The 23,566-nt window shown below is 41.1% G+C and overlaps 1 protein-coding gene across 1 annotated transcript in view; it reads left to right on the top strand.

Moving 5' to 3' along the window:
- LOC140240006 (DNA mismatch repair protein Msh6-like) overlaps positions 1–23,566 on the top strand; it is a 67,969-nt gene that overhangs the window by 11,211 nt on the left and 33,192 nt on the right. The window contains exons 2-4 of the mRNA XM_072319816.1: positions 12,605–12,785; positions 22,224–22,438; positions 23,178–23,315. Of these exons, the coding sequence (XP_072175917.1) occupies positions 12,605–12,785; positions 22,224–22,438; positions 23,178–23,315 (534 nt within the window). The remainder of the gene's footprint in view (positions 1–12,604; positions 12,786–22,223; positions 22,439–23,177; positions 23,316–23,566) is intronic.

Genomic DNA, 23,566 nt, shown 5'->3' with positions numbered 1-23,566 from the left:
ATCACTGTACTTGCCTGGTCACGATGTGAGTGTGGTTGTACGGTCGTGTGAGTTGAGAAGTCTGTGTCTTGTGTTGTGTCAGTTGTATTGAATGCAAGATGTGAAAGCATGATTATGCTTTTATGAGTACTATTGGTCTAGTTCAAGTACGTATCGTAACAGTTAATAGTAATCTTTAGCACAAACGTTCGCCTTCAACGAACGGCCCCCCATCGAAGTTTTGGATGCCTTGTCACGTTACATGAAGAGGTTGTTGGTTAGAAACTAAGGAAATTCTACACAATAGAGGAAAATAGGGGGAGTTGTCCGAGTGTGTGTTTGATTGGCGATGTGTGACGATGGTGATCAGACTGCTCGATGTTCAAGCACGTGTGTACATATCATGTGTGCATGAATGCGTGTGTGCATCTCGAGCATGTTCTGTTGAGTCTAATGACTTTTGCACGGTGAACAAATAGCTATCATAGAACGTCAGATCGTGGTTGTCAACATTTACAACTTCTTAGAAACATAACTCACCATTAACTTGAACAGATACCCCTGCAAATTTTCACTGAATGGCCGAAATATGGTGAATTAGCTCAGAAGTTTGGCACCAGGACAGAGTTAACCGTTGCAGGCTCACACAGTCACGGATACAGACCGCAGAATGAATATGTAGCACATGTATTAAAGGGCGCCAGCTCTAGCCAATGAGAGCACTTGTAGGATTGTAAGAGGTAGTGTTGAGTTTGGCGTTTGGCTATTGGTTGAGCCTGCAGTTGCTATTCTAGCTGAATGACAACCCCCCCCCTTTTTTTTTGTATTTGACTTCCTCGAAGTTTCTTTGCGTTATATTGATTGACATTCACAAGTTGTCATTCGATAAGGGTTCATACCCCTGAAAAGTATGTGGTGGCAGCAACTTATGAAAGGAGGTTTATTAATGGTTTGGTGGCTCATTAAAGAGTTTATTTCTTAAATAGGGGCCAACGAACCCCACACCCCCTCCTCGCGCCACATTTTGGTGGCAGCGGTGGGATTGCTGAAATATAAAACCACTGTTCGGTGGGATTGATTTACTTGTTGTAAAAGACCGTTGTACGGTGGGATTTGCTTTACTTGTGCTTATGTGGTACAAGACCGCTGGTGGGATTGATGGCGTATGTGTTATAAGAACACTATACAGTGATATTTAGTAAACTGATATGTGTGTAAAGAAGGATTGGTGTGTCTCAGTGTTGTTGCCAGTGTGTTGTTGCAACTAGTAAGCTGATGATGACGTTGAGTGACTTGAGGTCCAGGCTAGTACTTAGCAAACAGTAAGAGTCTGTTTGTCTGAAGTTTAGTCAGTTTGAAGTAATGCAGTGTGCAGTCAAGGTTACGCTGTAGGTACTGTCAAAGTTGGATATGTCACGTCCAGAGTCTATCAGTTAGTAGAATTGCGCAAACCAGGCAAGTGGTTGGAGTAACACCAATAGTTTGACATACTTAGCATGGTAGCATAATTACAAACAAATTTGATATGGAATATAGCAAGCACATTATTGTAGTGTAGCTGTATGTAAGTAAGAGCAACTGTAGTGTAAGCTAGTAAAGGAGTGCTACTCCTTTTTACATTGACATTGTAAGAGATACTCTGGCTTTTAAAAAAACCCATAAACATTTCGGGTTATCTTTCAATTCAAACCAAATAACAGTCAACATGGATAGTGAAAACCGTCAAAAAGCTGCTGCAGCGACAGTAGAGCTAGCTGCTGGTGATCAAGCAATCTCACAACACACTCCAAAGCAATGGACTGCTGACCAAACTGATCGAGAAATAGTAGTCACGCAGGAGTATGGAGATGCAATTCCGCCAGCTCGACGACGAGTTTTCAGTCCACGTGCACTTCAAGAGATGCCCGAGTATGTTTCTAGTCGACCGTCAACTGTAGCGATGGAGCAACTACCTGTGACTGTGGATAATCATCGCAAAGATGTGCTGCCAGAGAAGTTTGGTGGAAAGATTCCCTGGGCCGATTACAAGAGACACTTTGAAGTATGTATGAAGTTAAACAGATGGACGAATGCCGAAGCAGGCCAGTATCTTGCAACGCGACTTCATGGACCAGCCATCAAGGTGTTGAATAACCTACCCATTGGAGATTCAATTTTGTACACTGAGCTAGTAGCGCATCTTGAGCGTAGGTTTGGACCTGGAGAACAGGCCGAGAACTTTTTGATGGAGTTGAGACAGAGACGTCGACGCAAAGATGAGTCGATTCAGCAACTTGGACAGGCGATTCGCGACCTCACTGCCCTGGCATATCCCGAGATGAGTACCATGGCAAGGGAACGACTGGCCAAGACTCACTTCTCCGAAGCCATAGACGAGGCTGAGATTCGCGCTGGCATTTTCCGTGCTAATCCAGTGACACTCGACGACGCTATTCGAGCAGGTTTGGCGACAGAGTCGTTTATGAAGGCTGAGCGAGCTCGTGAATGATACCGCCCTCCTCGTCCAGTTCGTGCTGTGGAAAGCAGCATCCAGCCTTCATCTGTTGACATGAAGACAAGAACAGAAATTGATGAGCTCAAAGCAAGTCTGAATGAGATCATGCAGATGATGAGACAAATGAACAAGAACACTAGTAATGATACCAATGTTCGTGAGTATGCATGCTTCAATTGTGGACAGAAAGGTCACATGGCTAGACAGTGTCCAAAGTTCAGACAGGGAAACGGCAAGAGGCCTTTCCAGCGGATCGTGGATCGGTCAGTCCAGAGACAAGATCCGATGGCTTAGAGAGAGACAAGCGTCATCCAGCAACTATCTGTACCGTTAATGTGATAACAGAAGGCATGTTTGTGAAGAGTACTGTAGAAGGAACAGCTATCAGATTTCTCATTGATACCGGGTCAACTATCACAATAGTCTCCAAGTCAGCATTTCAAGAGTTAGAAAGTCAACCTGTCATTTGTGAAACGAGCACACGACTATGTCAAGCTAATGGATCTCCTATCATAGTTTACGGTGAAGCAGTCGTGAATATGAAAATAGGAGCGACCCAGCATACCGCAAGTGTCATAGTAGCTGATATCGAGTATGATGGAATACTCGGGATGGATTTTCTGCTGCAGACAAATTCAACTATTGACTGTGATAATCTGCAACTGACAATCAAAGGTGAATGCATCGACTGCACAGACTCAAGTGGAAATTGTCGTGACACACACAAGATTAATGCAACAAGACAAGTGCCAAGTCACCTACCTGAATTTCTCGCTGACTTGTACCACAGAGCATTGCCCAATCTACCAGATGACTGCCATGAATCAGTAGCTGATCTTTTAGCCAAGTATGAAGACGCATTCTCCAGAGGTGATCATGACATCGGTCGTACAGATATCGTTCATCACTCCATCCATACAACTTGCAGTGCACCGATACGACAGCATCCACGCAGACCTCCTATGGGACAAAGAGAAGAAATAGAAAAGCAGGTTACTGACATGCTTCAAAGAGGGATTATCAAACCATCCAACAGTCCTTGGTCATCACCAGTAGTGCTTGCTAACAAGAAAGATGGGACAAAGCGATTTTGCATTGATTATCGACAACTGAACAAGTACACTGTTAAAGACTCATTCCCCCTCCCTCGTATTGATGAATCAATTGATTCACTTGATGGTGCCGAGTACTTTTGCACTCTTGACCTCGCTTCTGGGTATTGGCAGATCCCACTAGATGAAGATGCAAAACTCAAGTCAGCGTTTGTAGTTACTGGTGGTCTATATCAGTTTGAAGTGATGCCATTTGGCTTATGTAATGCCCCGTCAACGTTCGAACGGTTAATGGAAACCGTCATGGTAGGCTTACAATGGAAAATCCTGCTGATCTATTTGGATGACATCATAGTGTTTGGCCCCTCAGTAGAAGAAGTAATAGCAAGACTAGAAATCGTTCTACAGAGACTGCAAGCAGCCAAGCTCAAGCTCAAACCCAAGAAATGCTTTCTATTCCAGAAAGAAGTACTTTATCTGGGACACAAAGTATCGGCAGATGGTGTGAGCACAGATCCAGCCAAGACTGAAGCTGTACGAAATTGGCCGCAACCAACCAATCCAACTGACGTGAGAAGTTTCTTAGGTCTAGCATCTTATTACAGGCGGTACATCAAGGACTTTGCGAGTATTGCCAAGCCCCTTCATGTTCTTACAGAGAAGAATCACAAGTTTGAGTGGACTAATGAGTGTGAGCAGGCATTCACACTGTTGAAAGAGAAGTTGACGACAGCTCCAATCCTCGCATACCCAAGACTAGGTGTAGAGTACCTACTTGATACAGATGCCAGCAAGTTTGGCATAGGCGCAGTGTTGAGTCAAGAAAGAGATGGACATGAGAGAGTTGTAGCTTATGCCAGCAGAACACTGAGTAAACCCGAACAAAACTACTGTGTAACCAGACGAGAATTGTTAGCTGTTGTAACTTTCCTGAAACATTTCCGTCACTATCTTTATGGTCAGCCTGTCACAGTTCGAACTGATCATGGTGCACTTAGGTGGCTCATGAAATTCAAGAACCCCGAAGGACAAGTAGCACGATGGCTAGAAGTAATAAGCCAGTATTCACTCACCCTTGAGCACCGACCAGGACGAGTTCACATGAATGCAGATGGTCTGTCACGACGACCATGCACACAGTGCGGACGACTGGAAGACGTCTGTGAAAATAAGCAGTAGAGTAAATTAGTGATGTAATGTGTAGTATGTAGATGAATATTAACTGTATTGTATTTGGTATACATTCATACAGTACCAGTATGCTTAACTGATGGACTGCTGTAGCTGAGAATACAGACTGACAATGGATACTGAATCTGAACTTGTCAGCAGAATACAAGCAATTACTATTTCGCCAAGTATTACCACTGATGACGTAAGGAAGGCTCAGTTACAAGACAGAGACATAAAGCATATTTTGAGGTGGAGAAAAGGAGAGGGATGGTGCAAAGCCGGAGGAGAAGCAAGGTCGGGAAGGAGAGAAAGCTGGGGAGAAGCGAGAGGACAGAAAGGAGAAACAAGGTCGTGATGAGGAGAAGGCTGAAAAGGTTGCTGAAAAGGAAAGCAGAAAGAGAAGTGCTGAAGTTGCAAACCTGCCATCCATCAGTCTTGGTCTGGACAACGACGAGAAAAGCCTCACCGCGTCAGAGACATCACCACGGTCACCAGCATTGTCGGTGTCGTCATCCTCATCGAGCGATGCATCTTCAGTTTCTCCAGCAGCATCATCAGTAGGGTCGGTAGTTCCTGATGAGAAGACGTCGGACATGGACGTTGAACAGGCGGGAGAGGACGGGATGATCCAAATCACGCTGAAAAAGCCACGTACCGGCACACTTCGCCTGAGTCGGTTGGTCGTCGAAACCGAATGGTACACGCACGCAAATGGGAAGGAACTGCTGCAAGAGAGAAAAGTGTTAACCAGATACTTTCACCATGAGCCGTAGGAGAGTTTGTTCAACTCTTCATCTGTAAAAAGTGTAGAATAGAGCGTTGGCTGTATCAGTATTGTTCTAGTTCAAAGTGTAATATAGTGTGTATAGTTATCGTATATGGATACAGAAGTACAATTACATTCACTGTATCGTATACAGTGAAATCTGTGAAAATTTAGAACAGTACGTAATTGCAGGTGTTCGAATAGTCAAGGTGAATAAGTTTGAGTAGTTGTATATGGCAGGAGCATCCATAAATAATTAATGCACATTAGAGTGGCACAATGTGCACGCATGTGTTTCAAGTTATGTCTATAAATCTGTGTAATGGTTGTATAGTAAGAACATCCACAGATAGATAGCACAGATTATCTGAATGAGAGCAATAAGATTCTGCTTGCAATCCAAGTGGCGAATCATTAGAACAGATTATAACTGTATGCATGTGCACATACAGTATGTGTTTTAACTGATGTGTATACATTTGAGCTACAGTTATGTACAGTGAGAACATTTATTGGAATATTCATACAATGTAGCACCGATTAAAGGTACAAAGAATTATATGTCATGTATATCTCTGCAAGGAATAGATATTGCAAATGAAGTTTGGAGGATATTTGCACACTCCATAATACGAGTACACACATCAATTTGGAGTGAGGAGTTGATAATTTTACAATGTATAATGTGTACATACTGTGTAAATAAGGTAGTGTATAATAAGTAATGAGTATAATGAGTATTAATTATCTAAGTGTCCTACGATCGCTGGGACAGCGATTACGTGGAGGGGGACAATGTGGCGAATGTGGCTCTTAAATTTTTTTTTTGTGTGTGTGTAGATTACTTCTATTTCCCCACTCCGTTCGTGTAGTACGGTGTATGCACTTTTCTTTCACGGTAGACTTTAACAAATTTCACATACACTATTTTGTATATGTGGGACTATAGTAATGACGAATGTTCAGAATGATGGCAAGATTGTACTTACTTTGACGTTTAGAATCCTGTTATGGCTTGAGCTGACATGAAGATCGTTTTGGAAAGACGATAAATTCCGGATATTCCGAGTATTTCGATAAGAAATTGCTATGGTTTTAGCGATTTTACTGTGTTTAGACACTGCACGAGTGATCGTGGCAGCTTAGTTCAAAATCACGCTCTTTCCCGCCGCGTATGCGTGATCATACTTTTAGCCAATGAACGCTGCGTATTATCATAGTTGTCAAGAGAGGGCGTGGCTTAGGTTCCTTTTATCACTGGAGGACAGGGTTGGCCCCTGGATAAACCCTGGATAGCCCCAATAATAAACTGTGAAACCCGTCACGTAATTATGGTATAAATAGGAGGAGCAGAAGATGAGATTTTGCAATTTTCATCAGCTGATTTCCAGTTCATCTCAGAAGATTGTTTCCCCCCCCCTTTTTTTGCTGAGTTATCCGTACAAGAGCCAAAGTAAGTATAAGTTGTCATCAAACATTATTATAACAGAATATTTGCAAGTATGTTTAGGTTAGTTGATAGAGGTCTTGATGACCTAATAAATGAGATGAAGATATTTATATTTGGTCTTGATGACCTTGGAAAGGAGTTCATGGATGTTGATGGTAGCGGTCTTGATGACCATTGACCTTGAACTGGTGATGATGTAATAGATTCTGTGAATGTTTCAAGTCTACTTGATTCAATATGATACAATGTTTTTTAGTATTAGAAGATAGGAAGATATATAGATATGACAAGTCAATACTGCATTTTAAAATGATGCCATGAAAGTTATATTTTTCTTTCATGTCCCACGTAATGTGATTTCCAAGGCGAGAGTCAGTTTCGATACATGCGCTTTTATACTGGCTATATAATTCCAAATCTTATGCGCGGCTGTAAATTAAACATGGCTCAGGTCAAACTGACAGGTAGGCCAACTGTTAGTGGCGGCCGTGTTTCTTGGTCCATATTCGAGTCAAGGAGATCACAGTACGAGATTTATGTCTAGAATGTTTAACAAACAAATTAGCAGAAAGAGCAGAACAAGCAAAATGGTTCATCAGACTTTATGTTTTCTTCACGTTTTATTGACAACAAACAGCACAGTAACCATGTGGAGGCATAGACGATGGAGGGTTAGGGGTGTTACGTAAATATTTGAATCTTTTGGCAATGTACCATAAAATACAAAAATGAATTCTCAATAACATCATGGTACATTTTCTGACGTTACTACGTCAAGCAATCACATGCCAGAGTATCTCATTAGTAGGACATGTATAGACAAGAATGTAATTTGAAATTGTATATTGCATAGACGATATAGATTAGTTTTACTAGAAGCAAATTTTCTGTGTATTGAGAGTACATAGTACTCGGTACTTGTCATTGGAAGATGACAGTGATAGGATGTCAATGATGAGGCAGTGATATATTCAGTTACCCCCCCCCCCCCCCGACCTTTACCAATACCCCGACTTATTACGTTGTACGTGGACAACTGTTCATCGTGAAGTAACAATCCTGAACAAGGAACGTTACTCGTGTCAATGGTGGAGCTACCATGTGTCTCATCTACCTGGCTTTAGCACGTCTGATTTAGTACTTGTCATATGATAACAATCCTGAACAAGGAACGTTATTCGTACCGGTGCAGAGTTTCTATCCCGCGTACACAAGCATCCATCGAATAGTCCTCATGTTTATGCATAACAATCCTGAATAAGGAACGTTATTTGTACCTGGCGTCAGAGTTACGGTATCTCATCTAGTAAGCAGTGTTCATCATTCTTACATAACAATCCTGAACAAGGAACGTTATCTGTACCGGTGTGGAGTTCTCTCATCTGACAAAGCCGCTGGTCAACATGCATCGTACGGTGACAATCTTGTGTAAAGAACGTCACGTGCACCAACGCAGAGCTGTACCTGACTTGTGCATTTTATTGAAATCCCTTTTATTAGGTACCACTGTCTTCGTTAAGAAACCTTTTGACCTTTACCTATGACTGAATTGACTTTCTCAGGTTAAGATGAGAAATTGATGACAGATGATGTAGTCATCCAAGTATTCCCCCCCCCCTTATACATTTCGAGAGCATTGACTCTAGTCGTATTTGTAGTATTGTTAGGGATCTATTCATTGAATAGTGCGGAATTGAAATGTGACTCATAATAAAACTATAGTGTGAAGATTATTATAATGACTTCTGTTCCTGACATACAAGGTTTTACGTGTATCACCAAAGGTGAAGAATATTTTGAATTGTCATGGACCAGGTTGAACACAGAACGTTGTGCTAGGAATAAGCCCCTATAAGTGAGCAACATAGGAGGTAAAATCTCGAGGCTGTGTTTGCTTAGGAGAATGTATAAAATACTGGTAGTTGTATCAGATCAAAGGAACGACTGATAAACTCATAATAGTATTGGGCAGGAAGAGTGCCAGTTCGAATCCCAGTAGAGACGGTGGAGTGGTCGGGTACGAGTGGAGGAACGTAATATTATTTTCGGAGAACCGGTTAACTAGGCGCAGGCGTTTAAGTTGGAGAGAGAAGGTTTTGAAGAGTTATAGAGAAACTACCCTAGTCACTATGACAGAATTGTTCGGAAGACCGACGAGTATATGTAATAGGCCCCTCGGAGCACGGCAATGGTTATGAAGGATAGATACGATTCAGGTGAAAGTCACAAGCCCAAACGTTGAATGTGTCATTATTTACATGTAAGTACAAGTATATGATTTTGATATCATTTCTCTAAGTTTCATAGAGCCGAGTCACAACCGCACATAGGATAAAATAAAGTAGGTATTAAGTAAGTAAGTAAGACAGACTATGATATTGTACATACGATTGTAAATACGTTAATAAAGCACACTTGCATTGGATTGAGATTTACTCAAATTTTCCAGTTTCCAAAACAGACAATTTTATCACTGTACTTGCCTGGTCACGATGTGAGTGTGGTTGTACGGTCGTGTGAGTTGAGAAGTCTGTGTCTTGTGTTGTGTCAGTTGTATTGAATGCAAGATGTGAAAGCATGATTATGCTTTTATGAGTACTATTGGTCTAGTTCAAGTACGTATCGTAACAGTTAATAGTAATCTTTAGCACAAACGTTCGCCTTCAACGAACGGCCCCCCATCGAAGTTTTGGATGCCTTGTCACGTTACATGAAGAGGTTGTTGGTTAGAAACTAAGGAAATTCTACACAATAGAGGAAAATAGGGGGAGTTGTCCGAGTGTGTGTTTGATTGGCGATGTGTGACGATGGTGATCAGACTGCTCGATGTTCAAGCACGTGTGTACATATCATGTGTGCATGAATGCGTGTGTGCATCTCGAGCATGTTCTGTTGAGTCTAATGACTTTTGCACGGTGAACAAATAGCTATCATAGAACGTCAGATCGTGGTTGTCAACATTTACAACTTCTTAGAAACATAACTCACCATTAACTTGAACAGATACCCCTGCAAATTTTCACTGAATGGCCGAAATATGGTGAATTAGCTCAGAAGTTTGGCACCAGGACAGAGTTAACCGTTGCAGGCTCACACAGTCACGGATACAGACCGCAGAATGAATATGTAGCACATGTATTAAAGGGCGCCAGCTCTAGCCAATGAGAGCACTTGTAGGATTGTAAGAGGTAGTGTTGAGTTTGGCGTTTGGCTATTGGTTGAGCCTGCAGTTGCTATTCTAGCTGAATGACAACCCCCCCCCCCTTTTTTTTTGTATTTGACTTCCTCGAAGTTTCTTTGCGTTATATTGATTGACATTCACAAGTTGTCATTCGATAAGGGTTCATACCCCTGAAAAGTATGTGGTGGCAGCAACTTATGAAAGGAGGTTTATTAATGGTTTGGTGGCTCATTAAAGAGTTTATTTCTTAAATAGGGGCCAACGAACCCCACACCCCCTCCTCGCGCCACAGTACTTTCGTAGGCAGAATTTTGTGTATGTCGATGTCCAAAGCAGTTTCATATTTTCGTTTCCTTACGATAAATCATGATAAAAATGCAGATGGCCGCGTTATTCTGGTCCATTCACTGTCAATATGCGCTAATTAATAGTGGCACGGTAAACTTGCAAAGGACGGAGAATTCGGCGGCTCAAGCAACTTACGGCCCTATGGTGGTGGGCCGTGGCCCCCGGAGTTCAGGGCGGCGAAAGCAGTAGCGACACGAACCGGACGCGACACATCCTGCGGCTCGCAATCTCGCGAGGCTAGCAACCGAGCTGGTAGCAGAAGATTCGTATTTCAGAGCGCGTAACGGACGCGTAGTAGCCTTTGCCTAGCGATAGCAAGCCGTTATCGCGATATCGAATTCTCATGGGACAGAATTTTAGTATACATATTTTTAGACATATTCAAGGACAGTTTTCTCTCTTTTTATTCCGGATTCCAAACAAATATCCTAAAAAGCAAGCATCACGCATGACATTTTATATATATCTGAATTCAGTGACAGTCCTCTAGACAAGTTTAAGTGTAGATTTATTTTCCTATGAGGGTAGCTACCCCAGTAAACGGTCACCAGCGCCAGTATTCGGTCACGCGATGTGCGCGTTCAAAGTCAATGCGTGTTGGCGCAAAATTGCATTGGGGACGTTGCGGCGACCGTTGGTAACCGAATACTGGGGCCTCGGCACTTGCATTCAACCCTTGTACAATGTACATTGGGACACTGTATTGGCACGTACGGAAATTTTGTTTTTCTTTTGCGTTTTTGAGGATATCATTACACTCCGAGCTTACGATAAGCGAAAAATCCCGCGAGAGAACGGCGTATTTCTCGATTTTTAGCGCTTTTTCGGCGACCCGTACTCTTAAAACTGGGCCTTATCCGTGCGCGCTTTTGGAAAGTAGCGCCGATTCTGCACTTTTGATGGTAAAATTTGGGATTTTGGATGGATTTTTGGAGGGGGCTAAGGGAGTTTCCTGTTGTGAATGAGTGGGAAAGTATGTGAATTAATGTGATTTGCGTGTGTTGTGACAGTTGAACTTACTGGCTGGTGACTATAGTGATAAGTGACCGAATACCGGGGGCTGACCGAATACTGGTGCCCTTACCCTAAATTAGAAATTAAGGGACCCATCATCTACAAGCTGCACACAGTGCAGTGGCAGTGACACTCGACAGTGCAGTGTGAATCTAGAGTGCAGTCCCTGTAAACACTAACAGTCATTGAACTTTAAAGCAAGCCACCCAGTGCCATGCCATAATTCGACCATAATTCCATCCAAAATTCGACCACCGGCAACATGTAGAAACCCATGCTTTGCATGGGATCAAATTTTGGCATGGGAGGTCGAACCTTGTTGGGCCAATGGGGCAGGTTTTTCTTACCTATGCTGTTGTAAAAGTACCTGAATTATTACTTAATTTATAACATTAATGTCGCCCAGTGGCAGTGACATGCAAATGGCAGTGGGTTGGTAAGTCAAAGACAGTTTGTATCATCAACGTTAGAGGGTCATTTAACAGATCTACAGTGTAGTCCTGAGCCTGAGGAGTTCCATGTGATGCATTCATGGGGTGGTCAGTTATGCAATATAGATTAAATTTATGGTTATTATTTTATTGATTATTATGCTTTTGAATTTGAAGCATAATTTATTATGCTTATCACAATCATATAGACATGGGATCTACTTTATACTTAGATGCTAGAACCACCTTTCTATAGTCCAGCTAGTGATATATTTATGATAACTCGCTTTCACCTGGCTCAAATTTGTGAATGTTGCTGTCAAGCGAACTTACGTGTTCTGCCTGCTGTTGCATGTGTTGATAGCACCGTCACAACATGTACACATCTTTAATGGTTTCCAGTGTTAAGTTCTATGGTCTGTCACTGAGGCTTTGAAACCCACTTAGGAGCTGCTCAATCAAATCTGTAGCTTCACCATTGACTAACTTTGGATGAGTTAGATACTTCTAGATAGGTTTCAGAACTAAATATTATACATGTGACAGATAAAACAAAGGGAAAAAATGAAGAAAAGAAAAACTGCTTTCCATGTTGGGCCATATTGGGACTTGGATTTATAGTTTATGCTAGAATGGGAATGATTTAAGGATTTATTAGCTGATGCAATGCCAGAATTGTGTTAAATTAACCACTGATATCTGATATCAATTTTCAGAAGCCACCAAACATTCTCCTGGGGACCTGGTATGGGCCAAGCTGGAGGGCTATCCATGGTGGCCCAGTCTGGTTTGTAACCATCCAACTTTGGCCAAGTGTACCAAGAAGGAAGGGAAGAGAGACATGGTCCACGTCCAGTTTTTTGATGAACCTCCCAGCAGAGCGTGGATTAGTGCCAAGTGAGTTTTTTTGTTTCTTCTTCTCTCCTATTCAGGGCAAATGTTGTATATATCGATGATGATGGGTCACGCTACACAGTGCACACACACAGTTTCTTTGATGGATGCATGAAATGTCGTTCAATTTGCAGCTAATCAAATCAAATCCAGACAGACAAGTGACCGAGGTCCTGTCACCTCGCTGGTTCTCATTTAACTCTCCTCTTTCCATTCAAACTAAACTTGTAGTATTTTTGATTGTTTTTGGCGTCTTGTTAACAACACAACATAACGCTTCTTTTTTCAACCACAACACAAGAAGTCATGGTAACGTTCACATATATGCCACAAAGCTGAATACTTTAACAGGCGCGTCTACAACATCACAATCCAATATACAACACAATGATATTGATAACCTTACTTCAAACACACAAATATGTGAGTGTAGATGCAGAAAACTTTCATCAGTTGGGGAGATCATAGTACAATAGGAGATTCAGGCTTCTTCAAACCTTAAGTAATTTGCTGGCTAGCTTTTGTCCACTCCTGTGCACTTCAGGCCAAGCGGTTATCACCAATGTTCGGTGCAATGATCAAGAAACAGGCAGGCAGCACTAGAGAAATGGTGTAACCGCTTGGCCTGAAGATGTCCACAGGAGTGGACAAAAGCTAGCCAGCAAATTACTTAAGTTTTGTCGAAGCCTGAATCTCCTATTATGCGAGTGTGGACTTCCATAGTATGATTTACGTTGGTGACTTTTAGACATTTGAAAGAAAAAAAAAAAGCAACGAAACATCAAGGAGGTATTTTGATAATTATGTCATAGAGAACACCTTCCATGCAACAGAAGTACACTTCAAAAATACTGTCTCTGTCAGTACATGAGATGAATCAGAGTCTGCTAAATAGAGCAACTCTTGTTCAGTCGTGTTCCATGGATGTAAATTTCATGCTTTCATTTTGGACTTTTAATTTCAATGTAAAGTACTTTTAGTGTAGTATGTTCTATGGAAGTTTTCAATCCAGGGATCTCGCCAGCGTATATCACCCTTGTTGGCCCCGACAAGCGTGAGCTTTAAAGAGACAATCACCGACAAGCGTAAAACTTGCCAACAAGGGTGATACCACACGTGAACTTGCTCTAGCGAGCTCAGTTCAGACCAAGTTCGGACTGCCCGCCCGGCCCGCGCCTTTTCTTCTTTCGATTATCTGGCAAGAAAAAAAGCTATTATTCGAAAGGAGCAGCAGTTTACAAGCCCAAAAAGTTATCCACACAGATCACAAAAATGTGGCTCTACAAAGCCTACCACACACTCGCTCACATAATCTGATTCGGGATCCACACACACAGCAGTTCGTGTGAAGTTGCACCTAGCCACAGACAGCCGCCTGCCTTCGCCCGCCACTCTTGTCTTGTTAATGATATGCGTGTGAGTGGGAGAGAGAGAGGATGGAAAGAGAGGGAGGTCGAGGGAGAGTGAGGCCGAGGAAGGCTGACACGTGCTTGTTTGTTGTCATGCTCATTGTCGGGTTACGCAAAAACAGACAATATTAAATGCATTCCCATTACCTCCGCCAAAGAAGGTTGTATTTTGTACTGCTTTGGTTTGTTTGTTTGTTTGTTTGTCTGCCTGTCTGTCTCTCTATTCACAAAATAAGTCAAAATTTGAGAACAAATTAGGATAAATTTTGAGGAACAGTTGGTTGGTAATGGCGCAAGGAACAGATGATTAGATTTTGGTAGTGATCAGGATTACCGCTGGGATCCACCGTCAGCTAGAATCCAGTATTTTTTTAAATTTTGTTTCATATTTTTGAAAGGATTCATGGAATATCAATTCTACTGCATTTTAATAGTAAGCTGACCATCGGCAATGACGTGAAAATAAATGCGTTAAAAGCATGCTGAGTGGCTATGGAATCTTTCATTGCCGCATAGGGAAAATTACTTTTATCTTCCATAGAGTGCTCTGGAGTAAGCAAATGCAGCCTTTTTTTTTTTTTTTTTTTTTTGGTAGTTTCAGCGGGTTATTTTTCATTAAAAAGCCATGCGTTCCATTAGAGCCTTTTCACTTTCCATGGATTCGTAAATGTCATTCGTGAATATTCCATTTTCCTTCTGGCCGAAATTAGTAATTCTGTTATGATGGTCTTTCAAGTTCAACGTACATAACACTCCAACGGGGGGGAGGGGTGTTTCATCAACGTTTGTCGGCGCTGACAACTTGAATCACCATAGTAACAGCCAGTGATCAGAGCATCTCAGCCAATCAAAACCAAGGATTTTGCTGAAATTGGTCAGCGCCGACAAGCGTTGATGAAACACCCCCCAGGTGCTTCTTACTTGGTTCCTTGAGGTATGGCCTGTACTGATACATTTACCTTTTGGCGCAGTGATTTAAAAAATATTTGAGTTATCACATTTTATGCGTATGTGTACACGTGTATTCAGGTCAGTTGTATCACAAAACATCCTACCATATAGCAGTTTTGCAGTAAAGCCTAAAATATAAGGAGATATTACTAGTTTTCTCACTATTGTTCACATTTTGTATACCGATATTTAACAATACTTTACATCTGATTATTCTTTACTAACTTTTTATATTAACTTTTTTACACTGGCTGTTTCTATCCCTAACTATTTCAAAACTATTTGAACTACTGAAGATGGGTTTTTGTTTCATCTGCAAATGGTAAACAATGCCTTTAACAGGGTGAATGTTTTTTGTTTTTTGTTTTTGTTTTTGTATTTTTGTTTGTTTGTTTGTTTGTTTTTTTTTTTTGGGGGGGGGGGGGATGGCTACATGGGCAGAAAATCAATGACTAATCATTCATCTCTGTTCCCAGCTGATTTCCATGCTATTTACACGCTGTTTACGACCACTGAAGTAATGTACATTGTAGTAGTCCGCGCAGCATTCCTTTAACTTTCGTGGAAATTCCCACAAGCCATGATATCAAGTTTCCAATTGCCTTCGGTCATGTTTTTTGTTATTCTTCATTACGTACATTAATTTGCTTCAACTTGATGAAAAGTGTAGATAATTTGCTGCGGGCACATGTTTCTTTTTTTTTATTGCAGCGTCAGAAACCTGTTGTTGTTCATCGTTCATGGCAGGGGTTCATGAGAGGAGAAAAGATAGAATTGACAGGGGAGAAAATAAATTGAAAGAAGGAAGCACCTGTTATAAAGCAAGCTGTCTTTTTTTCCCCCTCTATACCAGCATCAGTTAATATCACCACCAAGGGGTTCATTTGTTTTGTTTTGTTTTTTTTTCTGGCGAAATAACTCAAAAAATGTATGAACAGACTTGAATTAAATTTTTGGGAAATTTTTGATAATAATACAAGGAATAAATAATTCAAAGATAATAAAAAGTTTTGGTACCTCAAAAGTTTCCCTGAATTTCCTTGTCTTGGTTTGTGTTTCACGTTAAAGTACGTTGTCTGTGAGAATTACTCGCCCCGAAGTGCTCTCATGTCTTAGTAATAATGCAATAATGGTTTCGTACCAGAGCCGTCGCCGTACAGCGTCGATAAATATTGTACGAAACCACTGACTGCGACCAGCAGCGTGCAGCCCATTGTACGCATAGCTAACTGCGACCAGCAGCCCCATACGCATAGCGTAATGGGGCTTCGCATTGTAACATTCAGGATCATGACAGAATTAGTATCACAGGTAAATGTCAATTTAAAATCCCAAAATTTCTTCGATTTGAAGACTTACCAATTAAGTTGAAGTATTGAAAACAGGCTTCGAACAACGTTTGGTTCTGCCAATAGTCCCTTTCTTTTCGAATTGATGACTGAATGTGACTCGGTCGAGAGGACCTTGGGAGAGCTACATACACCATGGACCGATGCATACACTGACTACCATGGCCAGCGCATGCGAACACAAACATCTTATCCGTTGATATGGGATTTGAAATTTGTGCGCATGTGATGTGTTCGCATGCACTGGCTGTAGTATTCAGTGTACATGGTGTATGTAGCTCTCCCAAGGTCCTCTCGGCCAAGTCACATTCAGTCATCAATTGGAACAGAAAGGGACTATAGGCAGAACCAAACGTTGCCTGAAGCCTGTTTTCAATACTTCACCTTAATTGGTAAGTCTTCAAATTGAAGAATTTTTGGGATTTTAAGTTAACATTTATCCCGCGATACTAAATCTGTCATGATCCTGAATGCTACAATGCGAAGCCCGATTACGCTATGCGTATGGGACTGCTGGTCGCTATGCGTATGGGGCTGCTGGTCGCAGTTAATTGCATGATTACTAAGACATGAGAGCACTTTGGGGCGAGTAAGTCTCACAGTGTTAGTTATATGAAAGGTACTTTAACCTGAAACACAAACTAAGACAAGGAAATTTTTGAGGTACCAAAACTTTTTATTATCTTTAATTTAGGTAATGATCAGTAGATTGGCAGAGTTCTGAGCCTTCTCTCTTTTTTTTCGAAGAGCGATCGCAATAGCTCACCTGAGCCTTTGGCTCAGGTGAGCTATTGCGATCACTCTTCAACCGGCGTGCGTCGTACGTCGTCCGTTGTGCGTAAACTTTTTACATTTTCATCTTCTTGAAAACCCCAGGACCGATATTCACCAAACTTGTAGCATCCCTAGGGGGTTAGGATCTCAATTTGTAAAAATGGGCACCATGCCCCACCCAGGGGGCCCGGGGGCCTGGGGGCCCAACCCCCCCCCCCCCCAAAAAAAAAAATTAAGGTATCTTTTAAAATCTTCTTCTCTAGAACCAGAAATGATAGAGCTAAGTTAATACTATGAGTTAGTACATTAATGACTGTAGTTTGTTCATGGCGGAATCAGGGGTGTTCCCCTTGGGACCCAGGGGAGGAGAGTGGGGAGGGGTGCTAATGGGGCCTAAATTGTACATTTTCATCTTCTTCCTGTGAACCCCATGACCCATTTTCACCAAACTTGGCAGGTAGCATCCCTGGGGGTGTAGGATCTCAATTTGTTCGAATGGGCACCGTGTCCCACCTGGAGGGCCTCAAGGGACCCAAACCTCCCAGAATTAAGGAATCTTTAAAAATCTTCTCTAGAATCAGAAGTGATAGAGCCAAGTTGAGTTTAATAGTACGTAAATGACTAGTTTCAAGTTTGTTTGATAGCAGATCCAGGGGTGCCCCCCTCCCCTGGCAGGCAGGGAGGAGGGGTGGGGAGGTCCAAATTGGGGCCTGAATTGTACATTTTCATCTTCTTCTTGAAAACCTCACGATGGATGTTCACCAAACTTGGCAGGTATCATCCATAGGGGGTTAGGATCTCAATTTGTTAAAATGGGCACCATGCTCCTGCCCCCCCATCCCCCCAAATTAAGGAGTCTTTAAAAAAAAGTGTTCTCTAGAACCAGAAGATGTAGAGCTAAAATTGATACTATGGGGGGGGGGGGGGTTCAAAGTTGGGCCCTAATTGTACATGGGTAATTCCATAAAATAGGGACCCACTTTGTGACATGCCTAGTTTGCCAATAAAATCAGAAAATCAGATTTTTGTTCATCATAACTTTAAAAAACATTCATATTGAGTAAGTCCCTTGAAAACTGACTGAAAATTAACATTCTAAACTGAAATTGAAGGAAGTCAGCATACCAAATTGCAGTGAATGGGGAAAAACTGGTTCACCATGTAAAGGGGACATTGGTGTCCCCCTTACACAGTGAACCATCCATTTTGGCATCTCACCACATATTTCAAACTAGTTCTATGTTTGTTTCAATAGAAGTGATTATTTTGAAGTAAGAAATTAACTACAGTTGAACCTCTCGTATCCGGACAAGTCGGGACCGGGGCTCGTCCGGATAAGGGATTTGGCCGGATACGGGAGACTCAATGCTTTATACATGAAGAGTCTACATATTATACATACACATGTACATGTACTGATGTAGCCCATTGTAGTACCACATGTAGTAATGTTTATACTGCAACCTTTTCATTGTTACACTCAGTAACAGACCCCAAAATAGAGGTTCGTGTTTGCAAGAATGAAATCATTTTCTTTTATAAATTCTTGGGATGATTTACCTAAATAATTATTAAGAAATGTATCCGTTGGGAATCCCCCTTTCCTCCCGTAATTATTACAAAAGATAAAAAAATCACGGCGAGATTGCGTCCGGTTAATAGAGAGATCTGGATAAAGGGAGGCCGGATAATAGAGGTTCAACTGTATACTATTGACAAAATGACACAACCCCATTTTTGGCGAGGAAAAAGATTCTTCAATGTTTCTCGTGAAAGGGGGACACCAAATATTATTTTTGCATTTTTTTTTTCAAATTAATAGAGTGGTCAATTTTGGATACCTGTTACAAAGAAACCACAGCTACATTGTAAAATATGCCAATGAGGAGCAATTATTGTTGTGAAAGACACAAAAAATTAGCTATCACTGTGCCCCGACGTAATATTTAGGGGGACACCAAAGCCACATGTTGGAAATTATAATTTGGTCTTTTTTTCAAATTTATTTATTTTATCCTAATTTTCTCTTGAAATCTTTTAAACTATGTGATTGCTACCAAAATAACAACAAACAGTTCAACACTGGTCCTTAATATGGATTCCACACTCATAAATTAAGGTTTCTCGTGTAAGCAATTATGGGGACACCAAAACTTTCACGTGAAATGTCTTTCTTGGGATTTATGTGCGCAAATGTGTATCAATTGATGCCTGAATTATATTCATAGTGTTCAAAATTTGCTCGTCTTTTATCATTTTTGACCCCTTAAAATAGAGTTTAATCCACAAACAAGCTGTAAATCTGTCTAACTGGTGTTACAGTAAAATGTCACACAATTTTGCCCAAAAACGTTGTGATTTTGCACTTTTTGTCAAAATTCATGTGGAACTTTTAAGAAGCAATTTCTATATTTTACTTTGAAAAGGAAGATACTTACCTGAATAATTGACTTAAAGTATGTAATTTTTAAGCAACGACAATATGAAGCAAATAGAAGGGACATTCAACTAGTGGGACCCTTTTTAATGGAATTACCCACATGTTCATCTTCTACTTGAGAATGGCTGGTCAAATTTTGGTAGAGCTGTGTGTAATTTAGATTAGTGACTGCGTGAAAGGTGAACTTGCGATACTCTCCAGGTGAGTGCTAGACCCCCCGGGTCTCTTGTTTAATAGTTCAGTATTGAAATATTTGTTCTTCATCAGGGTGGTCCACGAGGGGTTTTAGCATGTCGCTGCAACATGCTCAAATTCTTGTGCAACATCCTCTGTTCTTGTGCAACATCCTCTATTCTTGCGCAACATCCTCAAAAGCCAACAACATGTTGCAACATCCTCAAGAATTTGCAACAAGCTCAAAATAAAATGTATTCAAACATGTGAAAACCATGTGCAAAACATAAGAAATATCAAACTACCTGGTACTTAGATATTTGTGTGCAAAACATGAGAGAGATTATTGAATGTAAGCAGCACAAAAAGAGATAAGCTGCGAAATGTTGCGTACTAATGTGCTTGACAATTTCTACAGTATATACTCAGATTCTGAGCTTGTAACATGCTCAATTTTAAAGTTGTGGGCCACCCTGTCCATCACCGATATGATGTCTGCCTTCTTTCCATCCCTTCTCTGTCCCAATCACTGCAACTGTTGTGTGAAGAATGGATCTGTTGGGATTCATTAACGAGTTTTCAACGTATTAATGTATTATTATTAATGTTAATTGCCGAAGTTTCTTTTTGTGTGTGTGTGTGTTTATTCATTTTTTTTTTATAATCATGCTCTTGCTTCAAGGAGCTACGCTTTGCCCGCATAAAATTAATCATGGATACCAATGCACGCAAGGCCCACATTGTGAAGTGAACAACCAAACATTATTTATTCATAGCAGGTGCTCCTTTCCTTTTCTTTATAGGGGCGTTTCCCCGCACAACTTCTGTCTTTAGATTTTGACATTTCATGCGCTTAACTGTCGAGCATCCTTTTTTTTTCTTTTTTTTTCAGGGAGAGAGTGAAATCATATTATCTTTAGCAATGTCGGCCTGCAATGTATATTTATGATGCAGTTTTTATTTTCATGAACACATTGTTCTGCTCATATAGTGAAGGTTAACAATGTTTTTCACATTAACACAACGAAGTTTGGTGAGCCTGTGTTCAGTTCATTGCCAGTGAAATTTTGGAATAAAACTACGGCCCAAAACAGTTACAGTTTTGTTACTCTGAAGGTTCGTTCCTCCGAAAGAAATAATGATAAAATAAAACTACACTGTAGATTCCTTTTTCTGAAGGTTCGTTAATCTGAAAAAAATAAAGAAAAAATGTTCGTTAATTTCCAAACGAAATCTGTTTTGTTATTTCAAACGTTCATTTATAGTACGGACCTTTGCTTGTTAGTTTTTTATTTGGATTAACGAACCTTTGGAGTACTCAGTAATGAATCATTTCACTTTGGGATTAAACAAACCTTCCGAATAACGACCATCACTCAAGTAACCAGGGAGGTACAATTTCTTTGATGTTATGGCAAAACAATACCTAGAAAGGAAAGTGCAACGACGTCCCGAAAGTACTCACTCCGCTAACGCGACACATTCATGAACGATGTGAACCAGCATGATTGTGCAATACATAGGATTCGCTTCTTGGCATCTGCATGCAGTAGGTCTCCCTCCTGGTTGACTGGACGGCGAGAAAGCAAAAACACTACACTGCATTACTTTCTATGGTCACGACACACGATGCAGTGTTGAGACGGCTAATATTGTAACAGTGAAACAGGAAAGGCCTAAAGGAATACAGAACCTTCACCACTGGCACCTATCTCTCTTTCATTTATTGTTTACAAACTGCTGCCAACAAAAGGTTTTGAGTTTCCACATTGTTTCTGTGAGAATATGCCCCTCATAATGCTCATTACATCTCTGTGAAAATGTCTCTTTCAGTGGCATTTTAGCGGCGATTTATCTGTGTTGTATTGAGCATTATAAAAGTCTTCCGCGTTTCACGTACCCACCCCCCAGACCAGCGCGTATATGTGCTGATCTAAATATTAATCCCTGACAAGTGTGAGGAAATTCCTGGCAAGAACCCTGTAATCAGAAACATTGAGATTAAATTGCTACCACTGTACCATTAGTACCAAGTGTTCAGAATTCACATTTATTTGAGCATTAGGACAAATTAACTAATAAAATTTGTTTGCAGATAGGCCAGCACGTAGCACAATTTTTGAATGATGACATATTAACCAAAGTTCAACTCAAATACTATGGCGGGGTCACGTTTGAGACAGGTCTTTGGTCTGTGATGTGTTGAATCACAAATGGCATACTGATAAAATGTGCAGACCTGTTGAAAGCTGTCTTCTTTTCGCCAGGCAAGTTGTGAAATATGTAAAATGCAACACCCCACCCCCACTGCAGATGTTGAAATAAATTGGATTTGTGCCTGCAGGTTGGTGGAAACATTCAACGGGAGCAGAGCCAAGGAATGCCAGCTAGGGGGGAAGTTTCAGACGACCAAACCAGATGTGAAGCGAGGGATGGAACAAGCTGACCAGGCTCTCAAGAAGAGTGTGGAGGAGAGAATGAAACTCATCGTGTGCCAAGTACCATCGGAGGATGAGGATGAGGAGGAGGAGGAGGAGGAGATGGACGCTGAAAGTGATGGTAGGTTGATTTTCATCAAATCAAGAGTAGGGGATGTTCTAGAGTCTGTTGTCAAACCAAGAGAAGGGGATGTTCAAAGTCTGTTTTCAAACCATGAGTGCAGGATCAGTCAAAGAGTTAATCATCAGTCATCCCTTTGTACTGAGAGATATCAGACTTTTGTGCAACTGTACTCTTCCTAGCTTCCTTCCTTCTTTGTCACTTTTCCCTTTATTCTTCCCTCCTTCCACCACCCATCATCGTCTCTTGTCTTCTCTCTTTGTATTGTTTTCACTCTCCTGAGATCCGTTTCATGAAATTCTTACGAGAGACTTTTTGCTCATAAGACATACTTGTGAGAGACTTCATGAAATGGATTTGATAGTCTCATATAGGTACATTCAAGTGACTTTGGCCGTTCTGAGCTTTATGTAAAGATTTGTGATAACTTCTTGAAATGGAGCCCAGGCTTGCTGAATGGATATTACGGATATTGAGTGTTAAATGAAGAAGACTGAAATTACATCTCTGAATTTGAATTTGTTTCCCCCAGCAGATACTCAAGAAGGACCTAATTTAGTTCATCAGCCTAGTTATAAGAATAATACCAATTGCCACTTACCAATCATGTTTGGTTAAAGACAGTTGGCATGCTATACACCCAAGACACTTTGTAGACACTGCATAGTATGCAGAGGCATGTCAGTTGGTATCAGGGTGAAGATGGTGTGAAATCCGTTGTCTTTATTTATTTGTTCAGATGAAGCTGGAGCGAGTTCTGGTAGCGATGAAGAAACTGCAGGGAAGCGCAAGCCGAGAGCCGCAGCCAGGCAAGCTCGCAGCGCTCAGAAGAAGAAGAGAAGAAGAATCATGGTTGCATCCGACAGTGAGAGCTCAGGTGACTGCTAGATTGAAAATTGATGGCAAGATCATATGAATGACAGTGAGAGCTCAGGTGACTGCTAGATTGAAAATTGATGGCAAGATCATATGAATGACAGTGAGAGCTCAGGTGACTGCTAGATTGAAAATTGATGGCAAGATCATATGAATGACAGTGAGAGCTCAGGTGACTGCTAGATTGAAAATTGATGGCAAGATCATATGAATGACATCATGACTAGAATAGATACAAATCTATGAAGGAAA

This window comes from Diadema setosum, chromosome 16, assembly GCF_964275005.1.
Source record: "Diadema setosum chromosome 16, eeDiaSeto1, whole genome shotgun sequence".
NCBI lineage: Eukaryota > Metazoa > Echinodermata > Echinoidea > Diadematoida > Diadematidae > Diadema > Diadema setosum.
This window is presented reverse-complemented; position numbering and strand designations above follow the sequence as displayed.